The sequence below is a fragment of the Pelophylax lessonae genome, assembly GCF_965119305.1.
Source record: "Pelophylax lessonae genome assembly, chromosome: 3".
In the NCBI taxonomy this organism is placed as follows: Eukaryota; Metazoa; Chordata; class Amphibia; order Anura; family Ranidae; genus Pelophylax; species Pelophylax lessonae.
Genome location: NC_138770.1, coordinates 340908429 through 340936030, shown reverse-complemented (window position 1 = coordinate 340936030; position 27602 = coordinate 340908429). Strand labels below are relative to the sequence as shown.

Genomic DNA, 27602 nt, shown 5'->3' with positions numbered 1-27602 from the left:
AATTTAAAAGTTTAAAGATTTGACAGGTTTGCTTTAATAATATACACCACTAAAATTGTAGTCATATACAAAAAAGATACAATTCTAAGTAGTTTGAGCTTTTGTTATAATTCAATTTTTGTGTGATGATTCTGCACTTTTGTTTTATAATGTTTTTTTTTTCTTTTTTAATGAAAATAAATCTGGAGACATGAATGAAATATCAACTTCTTGATGAAGCATGCATCTAATATAAAACTAAAATAATTGGGAATATGCAGAATGAATAACTATAATTAAAGAAGATGATTACAGACATTTTAATTCTGCTTACCCTGCTCTGTGTTTGAGCTTTTTATCTAGGATACCATCTCTGGAAACAAGTTTATTAAAGACTAAAATTCCAATTACCATGTTCACCTGCACAACAAAAAGAGGAATTACACATACTGGTCCTATAAAGTCAATGTGTTAAACCTATAGGATTTCAATTTAATTATTAAATATGTTTTTCTAAATCATATATATCTAACTTCAGGTCGAATGTGAATTATAAAAAAGACCATATTTAGAATAAATGTATTAATTATTATGTGGTAAGACAGCGACAGCAGCATTGGAGAGTGCAAAACTTTGTGCATCTCTGCATAGAAACCAATCAGCTTTGAGTTTTTTTTCAAAGCTTAATAGAACAAGCTAAAGTTAGTAACTAATTGGCTACCATGCACAGCTTCACCAGATTTTGCACTCTCCAGTTTCAGTAAATCAACCTCAATGTTTAATATTCTAGAGACATCAACAATGAATTTCGAGTAGTTGTTATAGGTTATGGTGTGCTATTCATTAATCTTTTTTATACTGGATCAGTCTGGATATCCATTGTTATTTATATATTATATTATATTATATTATATTATATTATATTATATTATATTATATTATATTATATTATATTATATTATATTATACTTTGTATAGAAGAAACGTCAGAGCTACAGCACAGTGATACCATTTACTGGCTAACTTCAAAGACTGAAGATGCACACTTCCTTCACCTGGTGTTGGGATCTGAAAACCACACGTTTATGTTTGAAACAGACACAAATAATTTATTCCTGAATTATAGGAGTGGCTAAAATATGTAAAGATTTACAAATATGCATTGGGACAATCTAATTTTGCTATATAAGGTTCATAGACCCCAAAGAAAGCAAACAAAGAAAATTGTTTACTTTAGCTAAAATCATAGAACCTCCACTGGGCCAAAATTATTTGCTTAATAGTAAATTGGTACAAATTGGTCAAAGGAGAGCATGAGTAATCCTACAGGATCTGATATGGATTATATTGTTTACATCACACATCTGCAGTACCCTGAGAAATTTTGAGGAGAGGAAGTTTCCAATGGTTTCGTTTACATTAATACATTCATGCACATATATAATGTTTTATGTCCCCTTTAACTTGGTTTTGAAATTCATGTTTGCAGGTCTCTTGTAAAATCTGACTATACATCATCTACCTAGACATGTGCATGTACTTAATATTTTTAATGATCATGTAATTCTACAAAACAGAACAATCAGGTAAATTTAGTGCAGTGTTGTTTTATGAAAAAAATATCATAAATTCACGCAGACTTTAATGATTGCCCCACTACACTAATAATAAAATATAAAGAAGCCCTTAAACAAAGTAAAAGATTGTCCTGGGAGAAGTATGGGGGCTGCCATGGCTTTCCACCTTTTGAAAAACAAATTGTTTTGCGCTGTTATGCTGGCTTGCTAGCTTTATTGCCCTAACCAAAGACGCTGAACAAGTATGCAAGTCAGAAAAGTCAAAATTTCTTGTCTGACTACTTGGTCAATGACTAAATGTATAGAAGTCCAGAAGATCAACATGATAGCTGGGCAACTAGCATTTTGAGAGGTAGAAGTTAGCAAGGTAGCCTAAAAGTTATTCTTATGGTAGGTTTTCTTTAAAATAAAAAGCCCTGTATACTAAAGAGAATAATCTAATCCTGGATCGTGCAACCATATGCTTAAGGCTAGCCTTCTCTTCAGCTGAGATCATGTGATTAAGTGTCAAAGTATATGGTCATATGAAAGATCAAAACAGCATCTTCTGCAAAGCAGTCACTTTTTGTATGCTATGGATTCAATTTTTTTTTATATCAAAACAAGGGGGCAGGGTGGCCAGATAGGTTATTTTTGTTTTGTAACTACAGGTCTACTTTAAGAAATGTAAAGGTGTAACTAATAGGAGTTTTGTACTCAGAGAGGTGGACCAGTGGGACACAGGGACAGAAGAACACTGTCCTGGTTGAGATGAAAGGTAAAAAACACTTTAGGTAAGAAGGAAGTCCTGGGACTCAACATCACCTTATTACTGTGCGGATGGGGTTTCTTCTAGGATAAAACTTACCTTGCAGGGGTTATGGCTGGAATGAATTTCACCTTGTGAGTAAGAGTAGAGAGCCAGGGCCAGCTACAGAAATTAGAGGATTCATCCAATGAAAAAACTAGGTGGAATTCAAGAGATTCCCATCAACTGAAGTATGCTTTCCACAATAGATAGACCTTGTGTTCCAGCTGTTAGCATTTAAGGAATTACAGATTCAGAATAACCCTAAATCTCAAAACCTGAGCTTCAACAGCCATTTTGTTAAAACCTGGAGCCATGAAGCCGGACATGCTTAAGACAAAAGATCTTGATGAATTAGTATACAGAAACAGGGCACAGAGTATTCACCAGGAGTCTTACCAGTTTGGCACACCATATCCACCTGGTCCAATCCAGAGTTATGAGGATCACTGAGATACCCTCCATCTCAATATTGCAAGGAGGATAAGAAAGACGTTTTAGAAAAGGAAAGACATAGAACAGGATGTACTGATTCCTGTTTTTGCTAGAGGAGCCCTGTACCTAGAGAAAAACCCGTCCAGTTTTATATTGACCATGGAGGTCCACATATGGCATTACCCCCCTGTCTTAGAGAAGTATATCTGACAATTGTCTATGTCTGGGATGTACATGGCAGACAAGACTGGAATGTAAACGTCTGACCAGGACAGTATCTGGTCAACCTCTCTTGCTGCAGTGAGACTTCTGATTCCTTTCTGATGGGGGACATATGCCACCTTTGTGATGTTATCTGATGGAATACGCATCAGATGACCTTCCAACAGAATGGTCCAATGCTGCAGAGGAAAGATGAGACTTCTTCAACAACCAAGTCCCCAGCCCGACAGACTGAAATCCTTTATCTCACAATGACAGGATCTTGAGTCGTAACGGTCTGGAGTGAAAATGCGACTGCCTTAAAGCAGGCTAACATTTGGCCCAGGACTCTTATATAAATGCAAAGAGTAGGATGACTCTGGACTGCAAAGCTCATCCGAGATCAAATTATCTGAAGTTTCTCTAGTAAAAACAATACCCTGACCTAAGCAGTTTACAAGACTACATCAGGGTACGAAAATGATGAGGTGGCTTTAGCCACAATTTATGAAGGTTCAGGATCCATCACTGTGCTGATTGTTCCTTCAACAGGAGGTTGTCAGATTATTCCAAAGTGGGGATGCATTGAGAATACAACAGGGTAAAAACTGGCCCCAGCACCTTAGTGAACACTTAAGGTACAGAAGAGAGCCTGAAGAGCAGGGCCACAAACTGGTAATGTTGCACAGCATAGGCAATCATATAAAGTGAAAATAAATTGTCCTCAGGTCTGAACAGCTAAATGTAAACCTGCTAGCACCAACATTTGTGATACCAAACTTACAAAATAAAAATGATACATTGCAGTGCTAAACTACCATATAAAAATGAGATTGCTCTCTGTAAACCATATATTTCAAAAACATTAACAACAATAATACTTATATAAACAGAATAATTGTAAATAGTGTAACAAATTCATACAAAAAAATCAATCATAAATAAAAAAAAAAAAAACACTGAAAAAAACTTTGCAATTGCTAAATCACACAAATGCAAGTGCAAAGCACCCATACACTTGGCGATGTGTGAGAAATCCTAAGTGCAGCAATATGGTGATCAGGTAGTGTCCAAAACAATTCCCACAGGTGAACACACTATGAAGTAAACTTCATAACTTCACACTCTGCCTCCCAGTAAGTGAATATCAGGAACCTCCAACACTGTGCCCAACAACACACAAAACTGTGTGTTATACTATGAGTGCACATATTTTTTTAGTTTTAATAAAGCTGATTATTTTATGGAACTACACTATAGGAAGTGTCTTCTGTTTTCTATCCTGGTTTTCTCTGAGCACAATTTACTTGTAAATCTAAATGGAATACAGCCTGGATTGGATGTTTGTTCTCATAAGTGCTTATGACCATTATTCATGTGATGATCATTTAGTTCAGGTATGCGGTTTTGTGTGTTGTTGGGCACAGTGTTGAAGGTACTTGAGATTCACCTACTGGGAAGCAGAAGGGTTGACTTACTAAAGCTGGGGAGTGCAAAATCAGGCTCACTTCTGCAAAGAAACCAATCAGATTCAAGGTTTTATTTCCGAAGCTTAATTGAACAAAGTGAGGTTAGAAGCTGATTGGTTTCCATGCAAAAGTGAGTCTGATTTTACTCTCTCTAGCTTTAATAAATAAACCCCAGTGTGTGAAGTTGTGAAGTTCACATCAGAATGTGCTCACCTGTGTGAATTTTTTGGACACTAATTGATGGCCATATTGCTCTCATATCACCAGGTGCATGGGCTATTTGCACTTTTTGCACTTGTCTTTGACTGCTTTTTGTATGAATTTGATACACTTTTAACAATAATTAATTTTATATAGACATTATTATTGGTTTTGTTTTGGAATATATACACTATATTGTCAAAAGTATTGGGATGCCTGCCTTTACACACACCTGAACTTTAATGGCATCCCCGTTTTAGTCTGTAGGGTTCAATATTGAGTTGGCCCACCCTTTTCAGCTATAACAGCTTCAACTCATCTGGAAAGGCTGTCCACAAGGTTTAGGAGTGTGTCTATGGAAATGTTTGACCATTCTTCAAGAAGCGCATGTGTGAGGTCAGGCACTGATGTTGGAGAAAAGGTCTGGTTCACAGTCTCCCCTATAATTCATCCAAAGGTATTCTATTGGGTTGAGGTCAGGACTCTCTGCAGGCCAGTCAAGTTCCAGCACCCCAAACTCGCTCATCCATGTCTTTATGGATCTTGCTTTGTGCACTGGTCCAAATCATTTGGTTGAGGGGGGATTAGGGTGTGGGGTTGTTTTTCAGGGATTGGGCTTGACCCCTTAGTTCCAGTAAAGGGAACTTCTTTCCAACATCGGTGCCTGACCCCACAAATGCGCTTATAGAAGAATGGTCAAACATTCCCATATAAACACTCCTAAACCTTGTGGACAGCCTTCCCAGAAGAGTTGAAGCTGTTATATCTGCAAAGGGTGTGCCAACTCAATATTGAACCCTACGGACTAAGACTGGGATGCCATTAAAGTTAATGCGCGTGTAAAGGCAAGCGTCCCAATACTTTAGGTAATATAGTGTTTGATTTACTGACAGATATCCTATTTATAAGTGGTAATATAGCACTGCAATGTTTTCTTTTTAAATAAATATATTTATGCACCAGAAAGATGGTAATATGTATGTATTCATCCTATAGAAGCCAGAATGCCTCCTGACATTCAGAATTGTGAGATCCAAGATGGGACTGATGGCCCCTTTAGTTTTGGTGAACAGGTAAGAAGATCCTAGAAACCATAATGCCACAGGAACCGGGGCAATAACATCTAGGTACAGAAGACCCACACAGGCTTGATCTGATAATTCATGCCATGACACAGGAAGCATGGTGAGGAGAAATTGAGAGGAAAAACCCTCAGAACCACTTCCCGAACCCAAGCATGATGGATACAAGCTGTGTAAGCTATAGAAAAAACCTTCCCCTCTTCTGGAATGTGGATGCAACTTCAAGCAGAGGAAGGCTGGTATGAGATTTTTTCAGGGTGCCAAGCCTTGATGGTGGACAGAAAACCAGTCTATCAAGGTTTTAACAAGAACCTTGAGGAAGTGAAGAGTAAAAGAAATGTTTTCTAACAATCAAAATATGGGAACACTGTGCAGTCTGCACCTTAGGCTTCTTACCGCAAGGAAAATAGTTTTTGCCGCCAGAAGCATCCTAGATGAATAGTATCTAAAACAGATCTAAAGAGACATTGTCCATCACAGACTTTGCAGAATAAACTCTTCTTTGACAAGAATTCTGCAGTCCTACACCTTCACCTTGACTGTTGCAGAGAAAAGCTACAGTCATATGTCCTTGCATGTTATAATTAAGATTTTAATTGCAGTACTGGAGACAGCTCTTAGAGGAAGAAAACTAGCATACAAAAAAATGGGTCCCCTGCAGGTATATAGCAAAATGTACTAGTATGCGCCTCATACTAGCACATTATGACATACTTTTATTTACAACAAAGCCCTCCAGCAATGTGCTGTCACTGCTGCCAGGGCTTCCATTTTCACCTGGTCTTCCTTCCAGGATCATGGGTTCCAGCTGTTTGAAGGGCCAAGACCACAATGAAGTCACTCTGGCATGCAGGAGACACAGCAATGGCATGAAGCTTTAGATTTCATAGCATACTGTGTGCCCTGAATGCAGAGAATCACTGTGCATGTGAGGGTAACATCATTGGCTATTACCAATGTAAATATCTCCTAAATGGTGCATGTTTAGAAGATATTCTTTGTACATACAGGTAAGCCTGACTGTAAAATCACCTGTAGGTACAAATTCAAACAAAGTGTTTACTACTGCTTTAAAGAAAATTTAATGAGGCACAACTTTGTGACATGTTTCAGTATAGAAAAATTGTTTTTGCTGCAATAAATACAAAACAATTAATCTTATTTTGGTATAAAAGCTACAGATTGTATCTGGTCTGAACAGTAATGAGGTCAAGCTACATTCCAGAAAAAAAACTCTCAATCACATGCAAGGAAAAAAAAAAAAAAGCAGTATTTTTGCTTGTACATGATTGGATTATGGAAGTCAACAAAACTCTCCCTCATTTACTAAGCTCTTGAACAACTGCACTTCCAGAGTGCAAAGTTTGTCTTGTTAAATCAACCCCTAAATGAATTGGGAACAACTGCAGTTGTTCACTGACCAGAGAGATCTCTATGGCATGTTGGTTATGGGCAGGGTTATAATGTGCTGGCTAACAACGTTTTTGTTGTCAGGCTTCCTGTGTCCCTCAATGAGCAAGAATGTGAAATTATTTTATTTATTATTTTAGAGATGCTTATTTCTCATACAACATTTTGTTTTATTGCATTTAGAAAGTATAATTATTTTACAGAAATATACATTTATATTTGTGTTATTTTTTTTTTTTTCTTGCTAATACTTTTTAAAAGTTGGTACTATATTTGTTTCTTATTTACATTAACTAGAAAGGAAATGATCTTAATCCATTATATTAATTTATTTCACGCAACAAGGACAATGTTTAATAGTCAGTTCCTTGTTGTCATTTGCAAGAGCATACTGTATTAATGGCAACGTTTGTGAGTGATATTGGCATTCATCAAGTGAAATATTGCTTTTGCATATTGATGGTGCTAGTGTCTTCCCTAGTTTAATTATGCCACTACGCAGGCAAAGCTATTGAAATTCATTGCCCATGTCCAACAACTTTAGTTACTAGGCGTAAAGATAGGTGTATTGCATTAAAAGTGTTTATGTCAGCATACATAGGTACAAAAATACTTCTCATTTAAAAATAACACAAGCAGCATGATTTTCCAGCACAAGACATTTTCTTTTTCTTTTTTTGTATGGGACACCTTAATAACTTTCATTCTTGTAAGTCCACAGAGCTATAATTGAGTAACTAGATTTTGAATTACCACTTTATATATATATATACTTTTATATATTTATAGAAGAACTTCAATCTAAACAAAAACCTTTCTATGGTCTCTATGTAGCATATTTACTAGACATTAAAGAAGATAGTTTTTTTTTTTTTTCATTATGATTTCCCTAATATTTAGCTTTAACAAACTGGAAGACTGGCATGTATAGGATCACAGAAAAATAAGTATATAGTTACCAAGACAACAGCAGCAGCAGGACCAACAAAGGCATACAGCAGTCCACCTTCCAGTGACAGCCAGCAACTGAAAATGAAGTTAAAAAAGAAAATGATGTGCATTTCTAAGAAAGTTGGAATACTCTTTAGTATATTTATCTATAACTCAAAGAAATCTGACAAAAGACTCATGCAAGTGCCTTGCAAAATATAGATGCAAGTATTAAATTATAAATACATTTTTGCTCCTCCCTTCTTTCTACAATCTTCATCACAAGAGAAAAAAAAAAACATAAAAAAGAGAACAGGCCTCTAGTGGCTGCATAACCCTAAACTAACAGAGACAATTTGCAAAAACCACAGTGATTCATACCCCAATTACCATAGTGATTCATATACATTTGCTTCAGTTGGTTTAAAAGAGAGTCAGTAATGATTAATATAGCTATAAATGTTAAAGTTAATAACTAATAGTCACATAACTTACTAGTGTGGAGTTCCATATCCCTTTGCTTTGGTAAAGCCCATTGATATGGCCACAACTAATGCTGGCAAGCCTAAAAAACAAATTACAATGTCATCAAAAAATAGCTTTTCTCCACAGCTTTTCCATGTTATGTTCCTTTAGACATGGTAAAATATTACATTATACCACCATATTAGAATCAAGAGATTTAGTAAGCAAGATTCCAAATAAAACAATCTTCATTACGTTATTTATGCAGTTATCTTACTGATGCAAACATTTCCATATATATATAAAGCAGTTATATTCATTAAAGCTGAAGTCCAGAATACAAATAAAATTTCTCTGTAAGTTCACACATAAGAAAACTTGTACATAAATAAACTGTTGTTTTTTGCGCAATTCAACTTTACCATTCAGCAGATAAATACCTTTAAAGAATGTTTGTAAAAAGCAGCTATGGCCAGGCACCCAGGAGGGGGGGGGGGGTCTATTATAGAGGTGACATTCACTCACTGTGCAGTGCTGCTAAGATAAATGACAATTCCCATCATGCAGTGAAAATTGAAGTTGTGACTGGGTGGTAATGTGGATGTGTTTTGAGGCAGGTCTCTTTCATAACAAAGCCTGCCTATTGCTTACATGCAGGAGTGGATGAAGGCATGACAGAACAGAAGACTCCTGACCTGTCAGTCAAATCATTAGGTCATATGTATTTATATATTTAAATATTAAAAAATAATTTAAAAATAATATATTTATTTAAAGGTGCAAGTGTCTAATTAACCATTGAATCATCAATGTTAAAGCCCAGGTGAACTTTCAATCTAATATATATTTCTGGTGCATTAACCACTTAAGCCCCCTTCCTGACTAGGCCCTATTTTGCGATTCGGCACTGTGTGACTTTAACGGACAATTGCGCGGTCATGCGACTCTGTACCTAAATGAATTTGACGTCCTTTTTTTCCCACAAACAGAGATTTCTTTTGGTGGTATTTGATCACCTGTGCGATTTTTTGATCATGCGCTATAAACAAAAAAAGAGCGACAATTTTGAAAAAATAACAATATTTTTCAAATTTTTTTATATGAAATTCCCCCCAAAAAATGTAAAAATCTACATTTTTTTAACATTTTTGGCCAATTTGTTTTCTGCTACATATGTTTGGTAAAAAAAATCGCAATAAGCGTATTTTGATTGGTTTGCGCAAAAGTTATTGCGTTTACTAACTATGGCAAAGATTTTTGCCATTTTTGTTGTTTTTTTTTTTTAACGAGTAATGGGGGCGATCTGCGATTTTTTTTGCAGGACTGCGACATTGCGGCGGACAGATCGGACCCTTGACTGACATTTTTGACACTTTTGGGGGTACCAGTGACATTACTACAGTTATTACGCAGATCATAATCACTTGGTTCTGTCCTTATAGTCATTTTCGCCACAAATCTGGTTCATATTGAGACCTTCCTTTAACAAACACTCACCAACACCCACCAACACCACTGACTCCCTATATACATATATATATACATATATATATGTATATATAAAACCTAACAACCAAGTGATTATGATCTGCGTCCATTGGAGCATGTACATACGCATATCCCTCTTTTTTCTATATGCGCGTGTGAATACATACATATATGGTTTTTGACCATTGCCATTCTATTATTTCTATTATGTTTAGCAATCTTATACATTTGTTTATTGTACCCCCTTTTTTATTGTACCTTTTAACACAACATTTGTTTTTTACTTATTTATATATATACAAGTGTGTTTTTTTATACATGCATGCCTCTACCATATGCGTTTCTCCATACATTTCTTGCATATACAGACATGCATACAGGCAATTCATTTTTTGTACAAGATTTTCCACACACCTTGCCCTTCCTTACAAAGACAATCCACCCTCCCAACCCCCCCCTCCTCTTTTTCTGCTGCCATAATCCACTCCATTCAGCACATGCACTTTTTACCCCTCCTCCTATTCTCCTTTCCCTCCCCTCCCCCTCCCAGACATCCACGTTATCCTCCTCTTTCCTAGTCTCACACTCTCTGTTCGCCACTAACATTCCCTTGCCGGTTCGCTTTTCTCCCAATTTTGTCCCTCCTGAGCCCCTATAATTTGTCCTCCGCACTACTGGCATAAATACCACATCCAAAATGGCCCCTGCAAGGCCTGAAGAAGGAGCGGAGCTCCGCAGCGCATCACCGTTCTATCTCCCTGGTGTCTCGGAAGTGACGTCACGGCAATCCGACCGGCGAGTCCACGCTGCATCACCACCGCTGAGGATCAGCACGTCCCCTGCCTCGCAACAGGAGATCGCCGCTTACCCTCTACAGCATCAGCGCTACAGCCTGACTGGACAGCCCACCCTGGATGTGACTTCAGAGACCCCCCACTGCTTTTAAGATGCCTGCTTTTATACATCCTTTGTGAGTAAGATTCTTCTTGTGTGTCCAATAAATTGCCTATATTGCTACACTTAGATCGGCGCTTGGCCCTCTCTCTCTCTCTTTGGATTTATACAGGGTTGCTTCACCCTCTACAAGCCGGCAGCCAGCAAAGTGTACAAGCAATCTCACTGGACCTTTACCATTTGCCCACATCATAGACTATTGCAGCAACCCGCTCAGTCCGTTTGCGCCAATCTCTCCCCCCCTCTCTCTTGTTTACATTAGTCGTCTGCCTTTCTCCCTCTCGAGCGGGAGATCGCGAGTGGCCGGTGGACATCAGAGCCACCGGTCACTCATGCCGGGACCTCAGTGAACGAGCGGGGGTGGGAGCGCTCGCCCCCTGCAGGCTCCTGAGCGAGGGACGTAGTACTACCTCACTTTGCCCAGGAGGGGCTGACCGCCGCAGTAAATGTACTTGCGGCGATCAGCAAGTGGTTAATATAGTGCCTGGGGGGTTCCCTTAGTTTGCCTGTAAGATGGCACATCTGTAGTATGCATAGAACATGCTGATGCAAAAATGATATTTGTAAAGAAAAAAACAAATGAATCACATCACGTTTAAATTGATAGAATCCTGGCAATTTAAAAAATAAAAGGAAAAATGCCGTGGGCTCCCCCCACAATCCATGCCTAGGAACCCCAAGCCAAAATAAAAAAACAGTATAGAGTCACCCAAAAATCCTTCTTAGACTCTTTGGGGCAGGGGGCCCCTACTCACCCACCCCAAAGCACCTTATGTTGATGGGGACAGAGGTCTCTTCCCTACAACCCTGGGTGGTGGTTGTGGGGGTCTGCGGGCAGGGGGGGTTATTAGAATCTGGAAGCCCCCTTTAACAAGGGGGCCCCCAGATACCACCCCTCCCCTATGTGAATGAGTATGGGGTACATAGTATCCCTACCCATTCACCAAAAATGTGTCAAAAAGTAATAAAAACACAGAGATGGTTTTTATAAATTCCTTCATTACAAAATAAAAAAACAGTGTCCCCCAATGTAAATCCATTATCATTCATGACGTCCCATAGAACCGCCGGCCCAAAAAAGATAAAATCGAATGGCTGGTTTGCCATTTGACAGTTCACCTGTCAACATCACCAAATGGCACTGCTCCCTTAGGGACATCACTGACCCAGCATGCACTGGTTTAGTGATGCCACAAAGGGAGCAGAGCCACCAGGTGTGGTTGCCAGGTGGCCCCACCCTTACCTATATAAGAACTGTCAAACGGCAAGCCAGCCATTCAGCAGTTTGCCTTCATGGCAGGCGGAGCGTTTTTTTTTTTTCTTTTTCGGGTCGGCAGTGTGGCGGGCATCGTGATTGATGATGGATTTACATTGGAGACACAGTTTTTTATTTTTTTAATAAAGGAATTGCCAAAAACTGTCTCTGTGTTTCTTCTTTTTGACACTTTTTTGGTGAATGGGTAGGGGTACTATATACCCCATATTCGTTCACGTGGGGAGGGCATCTGGGAACCCCTTGGTAAAGGGGGCTTCCAGATTCTAATAAGCCCCCTTCCCACAGACCTCCACAGCCACAGCCCAAGGTTGTGGGGATGAGACCCTTGTCCTCATCACCAGGGGGACAAGGTGCTTTGGGGCTAGAGGGGCAGAGCTCCTCTGCCCCAAAACACCCCCCCAATGTTAAGGGCATGTGGTCTGGTATGATTCAGGGGGTGCACTCCCTTGCCCCCCCTTTCCTGGCCTGCCAGGCTGCATGCTTGGATAAGGGTCTGGTATGTTTTTTTATGGAGGCCCCATGCTGTTTCCTTTAACTTTGGCACGTGGTTCCCCTTAACCACTTGCCGACTGCCGCACGACTATTTACGTCGGCAGTCAGGCCCTCACAGGCAAAGCGACGTAGGGCTACGTCGCTAGCCTGTAAGGGTTTTGGGAGCGAGCGCGCACCGCCGGATGCGTGCTTCCGCTCCTGCTCAGTCACGGACCCCCCCTGCGCGTGTGCCCGGCGGACCCGATGTCCGCCGGGCACTCGCGATTGTCCGTTACACCGGGAGAAAGGCAGGCGGCTAATGTAAATAAAGCCGCCTGTCAGTCTCCCCTGTGTAAGAATGGTAATCAAACGGTTCTACTATGTAGGACCATTAATCACTGTTCTTACACATCAAGCCACAGCCAATCACAGTTAGAAACACGCCCCTAGGACACACTTAACCCCTCCCTCTCCAATACAGTTAACTCCTTCACTGCCAGTGTCATTTTTACAGTAACAGTGCATATGTATAGCCCTGATTACTGTAGTAATGTCACTGGTAACCCCAAAAGTGTCAAAAATGTCAGTCAAGGGTCCGATCTGTCCACCCCAATGTCGCAGTCCCGCAAAAAAAATCGCAGATCGCCGCCATTACTCGTTAAAAAAAAACAACAAAATGACAAAAATCTTTACCTTTGTTAGTAAACGCAATAACTTTTGCGCAAGCCAATCAAAATACGCTTTTTGCAATTTTTTTACCATACATATGGTAAAAAAAAATTGGCCTAAAATGTTAAAAAATTTTGATTTTTAAATTTTTTTGGGGGGAATTTCATATAAAAAAATGTGAAAAATATTGTTATTTTTGCAAAATTGACGCTCTTTTTTTGTTTATAGCGCATGATCAAAAATCGCACAGGTGATCAAATACCACCAAAAGAAAGCTCTGTTTGTGGGAAAAAAAGGACGCCAAATTCGTTTAGGTACAGTGTCACACGACCGTGCAATTGTCCATTAAAGTCACGCAGTGCTGAATCGCAAAATAGGCCCTGGTCAGGAAGGGGGTAAAATCTTCCGGGGCTTAAGTGGTTAAAATCAACACCAGCTGCTGGTCCTGCTTCTTAAAAAACAACTTTAACTGCACCCTGATTTGGCAAAGCTTTGTCTAATCAGGGAGCAGAATGCACTGTGCAGCATGCAGTGCATTGAAGGGTATTTGGTGGGGCAAACATTTGGGTGTTCCCTGAATAAGGCAAACAGCTCACCCAACACTATTAGGAACTATTAAAGTCTTATATTCTACATTCTGCAATTATTTTCTATATAAACTGGTGTGGTGTGATGCTCGACATACCCACTCACGCTATGTCTTTGGTAACTTTCTACAGTAAATGTTAATAATTCCCTGGGTTTACTGCTAACATTCAGTTTTGAAAATGTACTGCAAAGAATTGTTAGCAGATCCCATATTTTCACATGGAAAAATCAGGAGCAAAATGCTGAAGCCATAACAATACCTGCTTAACAACTTTATAGACTCTTGGATTTGAAGCCATAAATGTGTGGTCAACCTTTTGCATATGCCTGAATACAGAATTATTTATGAAACAAATTTTAAGGTGGCCAACGTGCTTATGAATTGGTAAAAAAATGCATTTTTAGTAATGATCTAGCTAAGCAATGCATTGTATTAAATGATATATGAGCAATGAAGATGAGGCCATCTATTTGCTAGAAATTAATAATTTATGGTGCAGTGTATTTTTCAAATGCTGTTAGATTTCTGCAGTGGATAAATTATATAGAGGTTGCTAGGTTACAACTATTTTATTTTTTATTTTTATACAAAGCCTAACTGTAAACTAGATTGCAGTCATTTTCCCATGTCTTCATAAATGATAGTGTGTACTAATGTCTTTTTAATTGCTGAACCATGAAAAGCAACAATGTTCATATGCGCAGGTAGTATACATGATCTACTATATCTGTGAAACTGCAGAAGACATGTAGTCAACTCGTGTGAGCTTCAAAATGGGGGCTTATTGACCTTGAGTAATATTTTATCCAGCAAATTGACTACATTTATTTTGAGCTCGGTGTGATGTAATCAATATAATCAGCAGGTCAGAATGATATTGCAGTTTTCTATTATGTGTGTGATCCTGCAGTCTTTCATTTTGTTAGAAAACACAAAGGTGGATAATAGAGAATCCAGGAAGTCTCACAGCTGAAAAGCACAGTTCAAAACCTGAAAGCTTATATACTGAACAGTAAAAGCAAACAGCAAACAAAATGTTTTTACATGAAATAGAGTTACTTACACAAAATGCAAGGTGTGTATATAGCACATATTATGAAATATATATATAAGGAATTATTAGGAAAATGCATAGTATCTGTGTTGCATATCACATTCAAATACAGTTTTAAACTGGATCTAACCTCAAAACCTGAGGATTTGCTATGCTAAAGGATCTAAAATTGTTAATTGTGCCTAAGCAATACCCTAAGAAAAGTCTTGTCACTTTTCAGTCTTGTGTCTTTAGTGGAGTGGGAGGTCTAGGGCACTGTATTTTTCTCTGTGGGAATTGGAATAAAATTTGCTGATGCTGCTACTGAGCTGCTCATTGTTCTCCTTGCTGGAGAGAAAGCTGCAATGCAAGAATCTCCCTGCTGCCTCATTCATTTCTGGATTTGTTGCAGCAGATTCAGATCAGGGGGAAGCTCTGACATGAGAAAGCAAAATACTGCCTGGACTAAGATGGGAGCCTCCACACAATGACACAAGCATGGCAAATCAATAATGGAGAAAAGATAAGCTGCAAGGGAATCAAATGCAATTCTGGGGACTTTTCCTATTTCTCTGCCAGACATTTGTTGGTCTCAGCCTCCACATTTCAGGTGCTCTTTAAGATGTACAGTATATTCTCATTTTCTTTTATGCATTGCAAACACATGGTAGCTATGTTCTTATTGGTTTATATGGACATCACTTCCAGTGTCCCTGTTTCTATATAAGAAATTCCATACACTATAGGGCAACACTGTCATTTGTTGGCCTGGGCTGGACATCTGAGAGCATTTAAAACTAAGAATACAATCTACATGTACTTTGAACGTTTTCCCTGTGTTAGCATTGATTAACTCCATGTGCACCAGGTTAACAATAATAATAAAACATTAGGTAATTAAAAGGACTAAGCTAGAAACTCAAATTGTAAACTAAGTTTGCAAAATGAATAATATCAATGTTACAATGCTTATACTAGATAATGCTGCTGCACTATAAATTAATAAAAACAAAACCTACTTGGTGCATACATGGCTTTAGAAGATGGCGGATGTCTTCTAGACGAGCTCCTGTCCCGACCTGCTTTCCACAGCCCCCACTCCGCTACATACAGCTCTGACTGCATCTGAATACCTAAACATCTGTGCACCCGATGAGCAAAATAGGGTGACAAAAGATCCACCGCCCTTCCACCTCCTGAGCCAAGGCCCCCCTCTACTATGGAGCTATTCCTCACTGGGCCCACATCCCTGGCCACACATCCTGCAGAGAATTCCTGGTGAAGGATCCATCCATTGGTCCACCAATGGACCCCCAGCTTCTCAGTCCGTATTAACTCCGTAGCTTCTAGATGACAAGCTACAGGTCCTGCTCCACCAATTAACACACACTATCTCTCAGGCAGTGGTTCAAATCTCACAAGACCTGAGGGATGAAATTAACCAGCTTGGAGAGCCTTCTGTCTGACACTTTAGAGACTAAGTTTGATGACTTTGTTCAGTATGTCCATGTGTTGGAGGAAAACAATTCTGAACTTAAACAAACAGTCTCTAAAAACTCCAACTACAACAAGAAGACTTGGAAAACAGAGAGTGGCACCAAAACCTGTGCATACGATGAGTACCAGAGACAGAGTGACAATTTAAATTATTACCTTCTGGGGTTATTCAACACACTAGCCCCTGATATAGCCAACACAGATTGGAGCCTTGACCAGGCCCATTGTTCCTTAGACCCTAAGCCCCCAGCTGGAGCCAGGCCTAGAGACATACTTGTCCATTCTTATCATTACGACAGCAAGGAGACCCTTACTCTAGCTACTTGCAATAGGTTGCAAATCGACTATAAAGGGGACATAATCCAGATCTTCAGCAACTTTTCACTTATCACCCTTGCAAAAAGGCGCAACTCGCGGCCAATTACTGAACCACCACTCACCTGCAGAACTACCACTTCTTCTTCTAGGGGTGTTTACACTTTTGTTGCCAGTGGTTTAGACAATCGCTGTGTGTTGATTTAGTTTGAGGGGACAGCAGATTTACACTGTTATACAAGCCATACACTCACTACTTTACATTGTTGCAAAGTGTCATTTCTTCAGTGTTGTCACATGAAAAGATATAATAAAATATTTACAAAAATGTGAAGGGTGTACTCACTTTTGTGAGATACTGTACATATATATATATATATATATATATATATATATATATATATACACAAAACTAATCTTATCTATCTATCTATCTATCTATCTATGCATATATATATATATATATATATATATATATATATATATATATATATATATATATATATATATATATATATATACATATATGTATATATCATGAGTTTTGTTTTATATATATATATATATATATATATATATATATATATATATATATATATATATATATATATATACTATATTATAACTAACTATATTACTGAAAGTATTGGGACGCCTTTCTTTACATGAACATGAACATGAACTTTAATGGCATCCTAGTTTTAGACTCTAGGGTTTAATATTGAGTTGGCCCACCCTATGCAGCTATAGCAGCTCCAACTCTTCTGGGAAAGCTGTCCACAAGCTTTAGGAATGTGTCTACTACGGGAATGTTTGACTATTCCTCCAGAAGCTCTAATTCATCCCAGGTGTTCTATCAGGTTGAGGTGCAGGCCAGTCAAGTTCCTCCACCCCAAAGTCATTCATCTGCGTCTTTATGGGCCTTGCTTTGTGCACTGGTCTAAATTATTTGGTGGAGGGGGATTATGGTGTGGGGTTGTTTTTCAGGGGCTTGGCTTGGCCCCTTAGTTCCTGTGAATGGAACTCTTAAGAGAAGATCAGCATACCAAGACATTTTGGATGATTTCATGCTCCCAACTTTGTGGGAACAGTTTAGGGATGTCCACTTACTGTTCCAACATGACTGTGCACCAGTGCACAAAGCAAGGTCCATAATGACATGGATGAGCAAGTTTGGGGTGGAGGAACTTGACTTGCCTGCACAACTTTGTCCTGACCTCAACCCAAAAGAACACCTTTGGGATGAATTAGAGTGGAGACTGCGAGCCAGGCCTTCTTGTCCATATCAGTGCCTGACCTCACAAATGCGCTTCTGGAAGATTGGTCAAACATTCCCATAGACACACTCCTAAACCTAGTGGGCAGCCTTCCCAGAAGAGTTGAAGGTGTTAAAGCTGTAAACAGTGGGCAAACTCAACATTGAACACTACAGACTAAGACTGGGATGCCATTAAAGTTCATGTGAGTTTAACCTGTTGCTGACCGCCCACCGCAGATTTACTGCGGCAAGGCGGCTCGGCTGTGCAAACCTACGTAACTGTACGCCGGTCGCGCCGTCCCGGCGATGTTCTGATTAGTTTCAGAACCGATCAGTCATCAGGTCCAGGCCAATGATTTTTGGCCTGGACCTGGTGATCGGTTCTGATCACTTGCAGAACATCCTGTACCTGTGTAATGTGAAGAGAGGCACAGTATATGATGCAATCTTCTCTCCTGGAGTCCTTATCTGTTACAGCCTTAGAAGAGAGAACATCTACCATGAGTACACAAGCACTACACTGACACCAGTACACATAGCCACACATTTAACCCCCTGATTACCCCCCAGTTAAACATTTCACTCCCTGTCACAATGTAAACTATATACAGTATACAGATAATTTACTCGTAACTTCAGTTAGTCTGAGAGACAGTTAGTGGTAGTGGTAGAGGGAGTCCCAGATAGGTTTAGGGTACACGCCTTATATCCACTAATAGAAATGTAACCCCCTTATCAACCCCGGTTAACCCTTCATTGACCTGTCACAGTGTCACTATTATAGTGTACAGATCTTTTTTCTGATCACTGTACTGTATTAGTGTCACAGGTGACATAAGTTAGTGTTAATGTTAGTTAGTGTCAATACAGGACAGTGTCAGATTGCCTGCCGCATATTTAGTAATACATTTTAACCCTTTGATTGCCAGTGACACACACACACAAACACTAAACACCTCCATTACTAGTATAGTGGCTCAAAGGATCAATATCTTTGTTCTGATCAGAACTATACTAGCGTCCCCAAAAGTTGAATACACTGTTCCCAAAATGCAACATTAACAGGATCAGTCCCAACACCTGCCAGCACCTGTGTTTAGCCCCTCCCCCCAAGAAGTGCAGAATCAGCAGATTACTATCCTTTCTAATAAACAGCACACTAAACTGCAGCATTAGCGTAGTCAGGCCTGATCTCTGCTAGCACTAGCAGTTATATTTTACCTCGGTAACCCAAGACTGCAGCTGGTAGTTCCGTTAGCTGACCATAGAGCTGATGGGAGACCATAATGGCTCCAATCATCTCTATGGCCTAAGATGGCGGAAGCTACGAGCATTTCATGACTTCAGTTTCGCCAGATATAAACAGCGCCACTGGAAATTTGGGAAAGCATCTTATCACACCAACATTGGTGTGGTCAGATGCTTTAAGGGCAGAGGAGAGATCTAGAGTCTAATAGACCACAATTGTTTTTTTTTACCTGTCACTCCTAATTGCTATCATAGGGGATATTTAAATTCCCTGTGATAACAATAAAAATTATAAAAAAAAAAAAAAAATGAAAGGGAAGGTGTCAAAATAAAATAAAAAAACACAATAAATAATAATAAAAAAATGTAAGCACCTCTGCCCCCCCTCCAATGTTTGCGGATAAAGGCGAATGCAAGCATCGGTCTGGTGTCATATGTAAGCAGCAATTGCAGCATGCATGTGAGGTATTGCTGCGAATGTCAGATCGAGGGCAGTATTTCTTGCAGTAGACCCTCCCCTCCCCCCCCCGGAAATCTAAAGTGGTAACCTGTAAAGGCTTTTAAAGGCTTTTAAAAATGTACATAGTTTGTTGCCGCTGCACGGGTGTATGCAATTTTAAAGCATATCATGTTTGATATCTATGTACTCAGCATAAGACCATCTTTTATATTTTACCAATCATTTGGGCAATATATAGTGTATTATTGCATTCAATTTAAAAAAAGTGTTTTTTTTTTTTTCAAGAAAATTGTGTTTGGAAAATCTCTGTGCAAATGCCATGTGACAAAGAAAAAATTGAAACACTCACTATTTTGTTCTGTAGGGCCTCTGCTTTAAAAAAATATAATGTTTGGGGGTACAAAGTAATTTTCGTGTAAAAAAAATAATAATTTTTTCGTGTAAACAAAAAGTGTTAGAAAATGCTTGGTCATCAAGTGGTTTGAAGAGTGGGTGATGTGTGGCATAAGCTTCTAATATTTGGCATAAAATGCCAGAGCAGTTTAAAAACCCCACAAATGACCCTTTTTTAGAAAGTAGACACCCCAAGCTATTTGCTGAGAGGCATTGTGAGTCCATGGAATATTTTATATTTTGCCACAAGTTTTGAGAATTTTTTTTTACACAAAGTTGTCACTAAATGATATATTGCTCACACATGCCATGGGTATATGTGGAATTACACCCTAAAATACATGTTTCTGCTTCTCCTGAGTACAGGGATACCACATGTGTGAGACTTCTTGGGAGCCTAGCTGTGTACGAGACCCCGAAAACCAATCACTACCTTCAGGTTTTCAAAGGGCATAAATTGATTATTTTACTTCCTCATTACCTATCACAGTTTCAGAGGCCTTAAATGTCAAGACAGCATAACCCCATCTTGGAAAGTAGACACTCAAAGATATTTGCTGAGAGGAATTTTGAGTCCATGGAATATTTTATATTTTGCTACAAGTTTCAAGAAATTGACAATTTTTATTTTTTTTAACATAAAGTTGTCAATTAAATGATATATTGCTCAAACATGCCATGGGTATCAAATGACAGCCAAAAATATTTTTTTTCTGCTGCTTCCCCTGAGTATGGGGATACCACATTTGTGAGACTTTTTGGCAGTCTAGCCGGGTACAGGACCCCGAAAACCAATCACTGCCTTCAGGCTTTCTAAATTGTTGATTTCACTCCTCACTACCTATCACAGTTTCAGAGGCCATGAAATGCCAAGATAGCACAAAATCCCCCAAATGACCCCTTTTCGGAAAGTAGACACCCCAAGGTATTTGCTGAGAGACATGCTGAGTCCATGGAATATTTAATATTTTGCCACAAGTTTTGGGAAAATTACAAATTTTTTTTGCCATGTTGAACTTCTAGTGACCAGTATGAGAGAGTGAGAGCGATAACCCCAAATTGAACACACCTGCTCCCCAATCACACCTGAGAACTTATAACACTAATGAGTCACATGACACCAGGGAGGGAAAATTGCTAATTGGGCCCATTTTGGACATTTTCACTTAGGGGTGTACTCACTTTTGTGGCCAGTTGTTTAGACATTAATGGATGTGTGTTGAGTTTTTTTGAGGGGACAGCAAATTTACACTGTTATAAAAGCTGTACACTCACTACTTTACATTGTAGTAAAGCGTCATTTCTTCAGTGTTGTTACATGAAAAAATATAATAAAATATTTACAAAAATGAGAGAGGTGTCTCCTATATGTGAAGATGTTGCTGCAATATGTAAAACTATGGGAATAGTATTTACATTTTAGGACGGGGTGTCTAAAGACTGTCCATATTTTTAAAGGGTGCCTCGGACTGTCCATAATTTTCAAGGGTCCCTTGACTAAAAAAGGTTGAGAAACACTGGTTTAGATTATGTCTGGTCAGTATAATTTATAAGTTATGTAATCAATATACCTTGTTTCAACAGATACTTCATTTCATATACAAACTTACCCCAGCCAAGGCACAGAAAGCGTTTTCTTATAACTCTTGTTCTAATTTTCCCAGTCACTGCCATATATGACTGCCAGGCTTCTGTCAATACCCAGCAAAATGATGCCAAGAAAAAGAAATGGAGGAAGGCTGTAGTCATGGTACAGATACCCTGAGGAAGAGAAAAAAAAACGTATTTACCAAAACTGAAAGTATTATACAAAAAGGTTTCTCAACTGAATATAAGCATGTATTGCCATTAAACTTAACTTTCACTTTTGTATTCATGTGTGAAATACATGTGTAAATACGTCCAAAAGCAATAAAGGTTACTAAATGATATTTATTTTCAATTGGTATTATACGTTTAAAATCAAAAAACTGTCATAATTAATCACATAAATACATTAAAAAAAAAACTAAATAAATATTTAGGAGAAACAATTTAGGTGTTTTTGGACATTCGTCCATCTGAATATTACAGCCTTTTAAAGCTTTCATTTTTAAACAAGATTATCCCTATGTTTAATGAGAAGGCTGATGGACAATATTGTTTAATTTTACGTGTGATAGGCAAATATTATTTGTAATTGTAATCTATTATGTGTATCCGGATGGGCAAACTATGTTTAAATTTATATGTGAGAAAATCATATTTGTATTTAGAATCTTTCTGATTGTGTTGAATGTGTTTCCTAATGCACCATAGAATGTATTTATGGCATCATTAGCAAACCAGGGATTTTTCAAAATTTACTCACAAAACCTCCCTCTCCCACCCCAAAGCATAAGCCAAAATTATATTTTCTTTTACCTTGTTCCTTTATAGAGAAAAAAAGTATAAAAAATACTTTTATTACACTTTGTGAAATTATTACAAAGCCCGTAAAAAGCCTTGCAGGAGAGTCAAAGTTGTTTCCTATGGATGTGGGTATGCCTCTATATCTACATCTCTGAACAGCCATATCCCTACAGGCAGGCTTCTTTGAGTCAAGACCATAGCATGGAAGAAAGCTGATAAAGAAATCAATGTATGCACTTGGAGTGGAACAGAGAGGGTTTGAGGATAGGCAAAGTTCTAAAGTCTCAGAAAGAGCTTCATGTTTACATCAACAGAGAGTTTGACCTGAACTTCAGCTGTTTGAAGTTCCTTCTATGGGTGAACTAATGTCCATTTTTGGCTGGTTCATTCACCCAACATCTGGCTGCTACTGCTAAATGAATAACTTTCTGGCCCAACTGCTGGCTTATTTCACATATTAGATTGGATAAAAGTTTGCTATGGATTGTAAGGAGGAACCCACTTCTTGTTTGCTGTTGTTTTGTTTTATTGCATGGAGTACCCCCTCAAAATACATACCAGGCACTTATCGATACCTGCTTTCAAGCTAAACAGCAAATTTGGAGAACACAGGATTAGTCTATTGAATTCAACTTGGACTTTTAAAGGCTAATCATTAAGTGATTTGGCCAACAAAATAAAGTCAAAAACTGTAGTAGGACTCATAAGTTGGCAAAAACATAGTAGAAAACCAAACACTTGCATCCATTTTTCAAAAGAGATGCCAGTTAATTTGGTGTGCTGGGTTGGTATTAGAAAAAAGTGGAATCATGCTATTTTTAATATAATAATAACCAACAAATGAAAAATAAATAAAGAAAATGAATAAAGCAAGTACGGTTGATTTAAAAATTGCAAACTAGAAATGTGGGAGTGGATTGCTAAACTCTAGTTATTATCATGACATGTATTACCATTGGTATTTGATAATGATAATTTCTACACTATGAATATAGCAGTCTAATGACTTGACACTTTCCTGCTTTTTACACTTTCATTTGTTACACACGTTTTTTATTTCTAATATGATAATCATGCATCTTGAATACCAGAAATAATTTTATGCAGGTTTAACTTAAATAATGCACTAATAGGTGCTTTTATAGTACATTTCTCACATCACATACTTTCCAAATACTAAAATATTTTAGCTTCATTTACCTTCACTGATTTGTGTCTCTGCTATACATTTAATATTTAAAGTGTAACCTTACCCTTTGGGCAGAAAAATTCAAAGAAAAGAAACTGTATATTAATACAACACTCCCATTTAAAGCGGTGTCCCCCCCCCCCCTCCAAAAATTAAAAGTCAGGAGCTACACATACGGTAGCTGCTGACTTTTAATATTAGGACACTTACCTGTCCTGGAGTCCAGCGATGTCTGCACCGCAGCCCATGTTTCCATCGGTTGTCGGATGCTGCCGCCATCATTGCCGTTAAGGGAACCCGACAGTGAAGCCTTGTGGCTTCACGACCAGGCTTCTACTGTGCATGCGAGAAGGGTGCTGCGCTCTCTTACTTGCCTAGAAGCAGAGGAAGGAGGAGGGAGGAGGAGGGGGCCGAAACTTCTGACGTACCTTGCCGTGGGGAGGTCCGACGGAAGTGGGGACAGGGTATCTGTGAAAAACAGGTACCCCCCCCCCGAAAGGTGCCAGATGGGGCACCGAAGGGGGGGAGAAGACAGAAAAGCAGAAGTTCCACTTTTGAGTGGAACTCCGCTTTAAGGATCCTTATTAAAGCATTTGTTCCCCCAACACTTCATATTCCTAAAATGTGCCTGCTGTACCATATACTTGTATGAGAAAGTGTCCTGTTCTCTTCGTATTGCTTCCTTTGTATATAATCCCTGGTGTTCATGCTAGTCCCCTTGTTTCCCTAATAAAAACTGACCACACTAAGCAAGAGAGCACACCGTGTGTGTGTGTGCTGCTGCCATTACTCCCCTCAGCTCTTATGCAGCTGAGAACAGAGAAAAATATGATTAAATATAAAAAAGGGAAAAAGGTATTTATAATGTTTTTTATATCTATATACAAATGTTTTGCCTTTCATATCTATTTTAAACTGAATAGGTTGTTTTTTCAAGGTGATCGTTTACAATCACTTTAAAACGTTCTCTGCTGCTGTCAGCCCATTATCCCAATAGTTAACTGGCAGCTTTGAAAGGTGCCTAGAGTTGCAAGTGACTGGGTTGCTACAAGGATCATTGAGTTCACAATCTTTTATTCTAAACATTTTTAGCAGTTAATAGGAAATGGGTCTTTGCAATATTTCTAGAACAAACATAGGCAGGAATCTGTAATAGACTCTTCTAAACCCCTAAACCCCATTCCACTGGCTGTTGGCAGTGTTTGAAATGGGCTTTAATGCGGTGGTGGGGGGTTTGATCTGACAGTGGTCAAAGGATCAAGAGTCCATCACGCTGACTTCTGATTAGAAGGTGTGACCAAGAGCTGTAGGAGTCACTGCGCCCATTGTTCCTGCCACCATACATTTGCATACCATGATCAGGAAGAGGTAAAATATCTGTAGAAGACCTTATTTATTTTTTTTCAAATTTAGTTTTTCCCTTTAAAACACACTTTTGGCATACCCATGCTGAGTTATGACCAATTAGACAGTCCTTAAAAGAGTAATTATATCTTGCCTAAAAGATAACGGATTCAGGCTGATATAAAAAGATATGTAGTGGAAAATACATATGCGGTGCTGTTTTTTTTTTTTTTGTCAGATATAAAAACACAAATTATTGCAGCTCTGTATTCATTAAAAAAGCCTTACATACATTCTTTAAATTTACTGGGTACTAGCCTCTTGCAGTCCCTGGACAGTAGAGCTCAGACTGAGGGAGAGAGGAGGAGCAGCATAAGGTGCCGATCAGTTGTGTTGCAGTACAAGAGTATGATAAGAGGAGAGAAGAGAGTGACATTGAGATAAGCTGCTGCTGTTTCTCATCTCACTCATCTAGTCACTGGCTGGAGATGGGAAGGAGACCTTTAACTGTTAAGCCTGGTACACACTAGCGAGCTTAAAAAAAAAAACTGAGGAGCTTAGGGGGAGCTCAATGTACTAACTATGTGACGTTAGTACAGTGATCTCCCCCCTGAGCTATTGTGTTCTGACAAGGGGACTGCCCCTTCCCACCTCACCCTGCCCAGAAGACATTGGTCAGTGCTCACAAAGCAATTGGCTGCCAGCGCTGATCACATGCCATCTTCTATCGGACAGGATGATGTACGCACAGGCCGAATGTTGGCTGGTTTCTGTTGAACCGGCCAATATATTCAGCCCGTGTGTACCAGGCTTTAGTGAGCTGAAGCAGAGAAAGACAGGTCTCCTTCACTGTCTGCTAGGGCTGTACTGTGCGAAGGAGTAGTGTAAAGCTGTGGACTGAATGGGCAGAAAAAAATTTTGAAAGCTAAAACTGTTAGCCTAATTGTTTGGCTGAAGTTCAGCTTTAAGGTGCATATCACTTTTTGTGGCTTTTTTAATGTGGTCAAAGGCCACCCCTGGCAAATAGCAAATGTGGCTGGCTATAACCGGTTATGACAGTGTCAGCTGCAACAGTGAATTGTCAGTATTAAAAAAAATCCTAAATTATTAAACATTTTTTTTCCTACATGAAAAATACTAAAATTAGTTGTGAAAATGGGATATAAATTAACCTTGTAGATAATTTCTAATTTGTAAGGCAGCACAGAGCTTTCAGTTGCCAACCGCAATATGCATATATTCATTGTGGTTTGCAAGTGGTTTCCAGGGATTATGGCTGAATATATCAACCATAACCCTGGTACCGGTTTTTGCAGCCAGTGGCTTGCTTTCCTATGAAAGCATTCTGAGCAGCTCATGAGCTGCTGGAATGCTTTCCGAAGTGGCGAGAGAGAATGCCCCCCCTCCTCCCCCCTTCTGCCGATGTCTCTTGGAGAAACGATCCAACAGTGCGGGTGGCTGCTCCAATGGCAGATCAAAGAGTGGAGCGACATCACTTCCAGTTCAGGCGGGAAGTAAATGTTTTTTTTTTTTATATTTTGCTTTTAAAGGTAAAGAAGAGATTTGGGGTCTTTTAAAACCCAGATCTCTCCATAAAGAGGACCTGTCATCCTTATTTCTATTACAAGAAATGTTTACATTCCTTGTATTAGGAATAAAAGTAATAAGAAAAATAAATAAATTAAAGGGACAGTATAAAAATAATAAGTAAAATAAATAAGAAAAAAAAAGTAAAGCGCCCCCATCCCTCCGTGCTCGCGCGCAGAAATGAACGCTTATTTAACCCATGCACGCATATGTAAACGGTGTTAGCACCTCACATGTGAGGTATCGCTGCAAACTTTAGAGCAAGATTAATATTTCTAGCACTAGACCTCCTCTGTAACTCTAAACAGGCATTTAAAACATCGCCTATGAAGATTTTCAAGTACAGTAGTTTGTCGCCATTCCATCAACACAGGCAATTTTAAAGTGTGACATGTTAGATATCTATTCACTCAGCGTAACAACATCTTTCACATTTTACAAAAAAATGTGGTATGTATTGTGTTTTTTTTTGTATTGTATTTTTTTTTTTTATTCATTGAAATTTATTTTTTCCCAAAACACTGCATTTGAAAAACCGCTGCACAAATATTGATTTAAACTTGTAAACTTAAAGTTCCAGAAAAAGCCTGGTCGGCAAGTGGTTAAAAAAATCCTTAGTATAAGATAAGCAAGCACATGGATGAAAATAAATCAATGGAATTGAAAATATAGAATCTATACTTGCATTGGTTGAAACAGAGAATTCCAATAGCTACATATTTTCTGGAATTAGGCAACTGCTGAGGATCAAATTAACTCTACGCTTGAGAACCATTAATGCGAGGACTTGTTCCAGCACAGACACAGACTTCATTTTTGACCTGGGATGGTTTTACCTTTGAATGCTGTGCATTTTAAAGGGCCAACAAGGACAACATTATGACAGCACAAAATGCACAATTTC

General features: G+C 38.7%; 1 protein-coding gene across 4 annotated transcripts in view; it reads right to left on the bottom strand.

Annotated features, from left to right (window-relative positions):
- ADGRB3 (adhesion G protein-coupled receptor B3) overlaps positions 1–27602 on the bottom strand; it is a 1221611-nt gene that overhangs the window by 136170 nt on the left and 1057839 nt on the right. For all 4 annotated transcript variants that reach the window (XM_082251903.1, XM_082251901.1, XM_082251904.1 and 1 more), the window contains 4 exons: positions 21798–21948; positions 8567–8636; positions 8101–8167; positions 314–399 (listed from right to left, as the gene is read on the bottom strand). In XM_082251903.1, coding sequence (XP_082108029.1) covers positions 314–399; positions 8101–8167; positions 8567–8636; positions 21798–21948 — 374 coding nt within the window. The remainder of the gene's footprint in view (positions 1–313; positions 400–8100; positions 8168–8566; positions 8637–21797; positions 21949–27602) is intronic.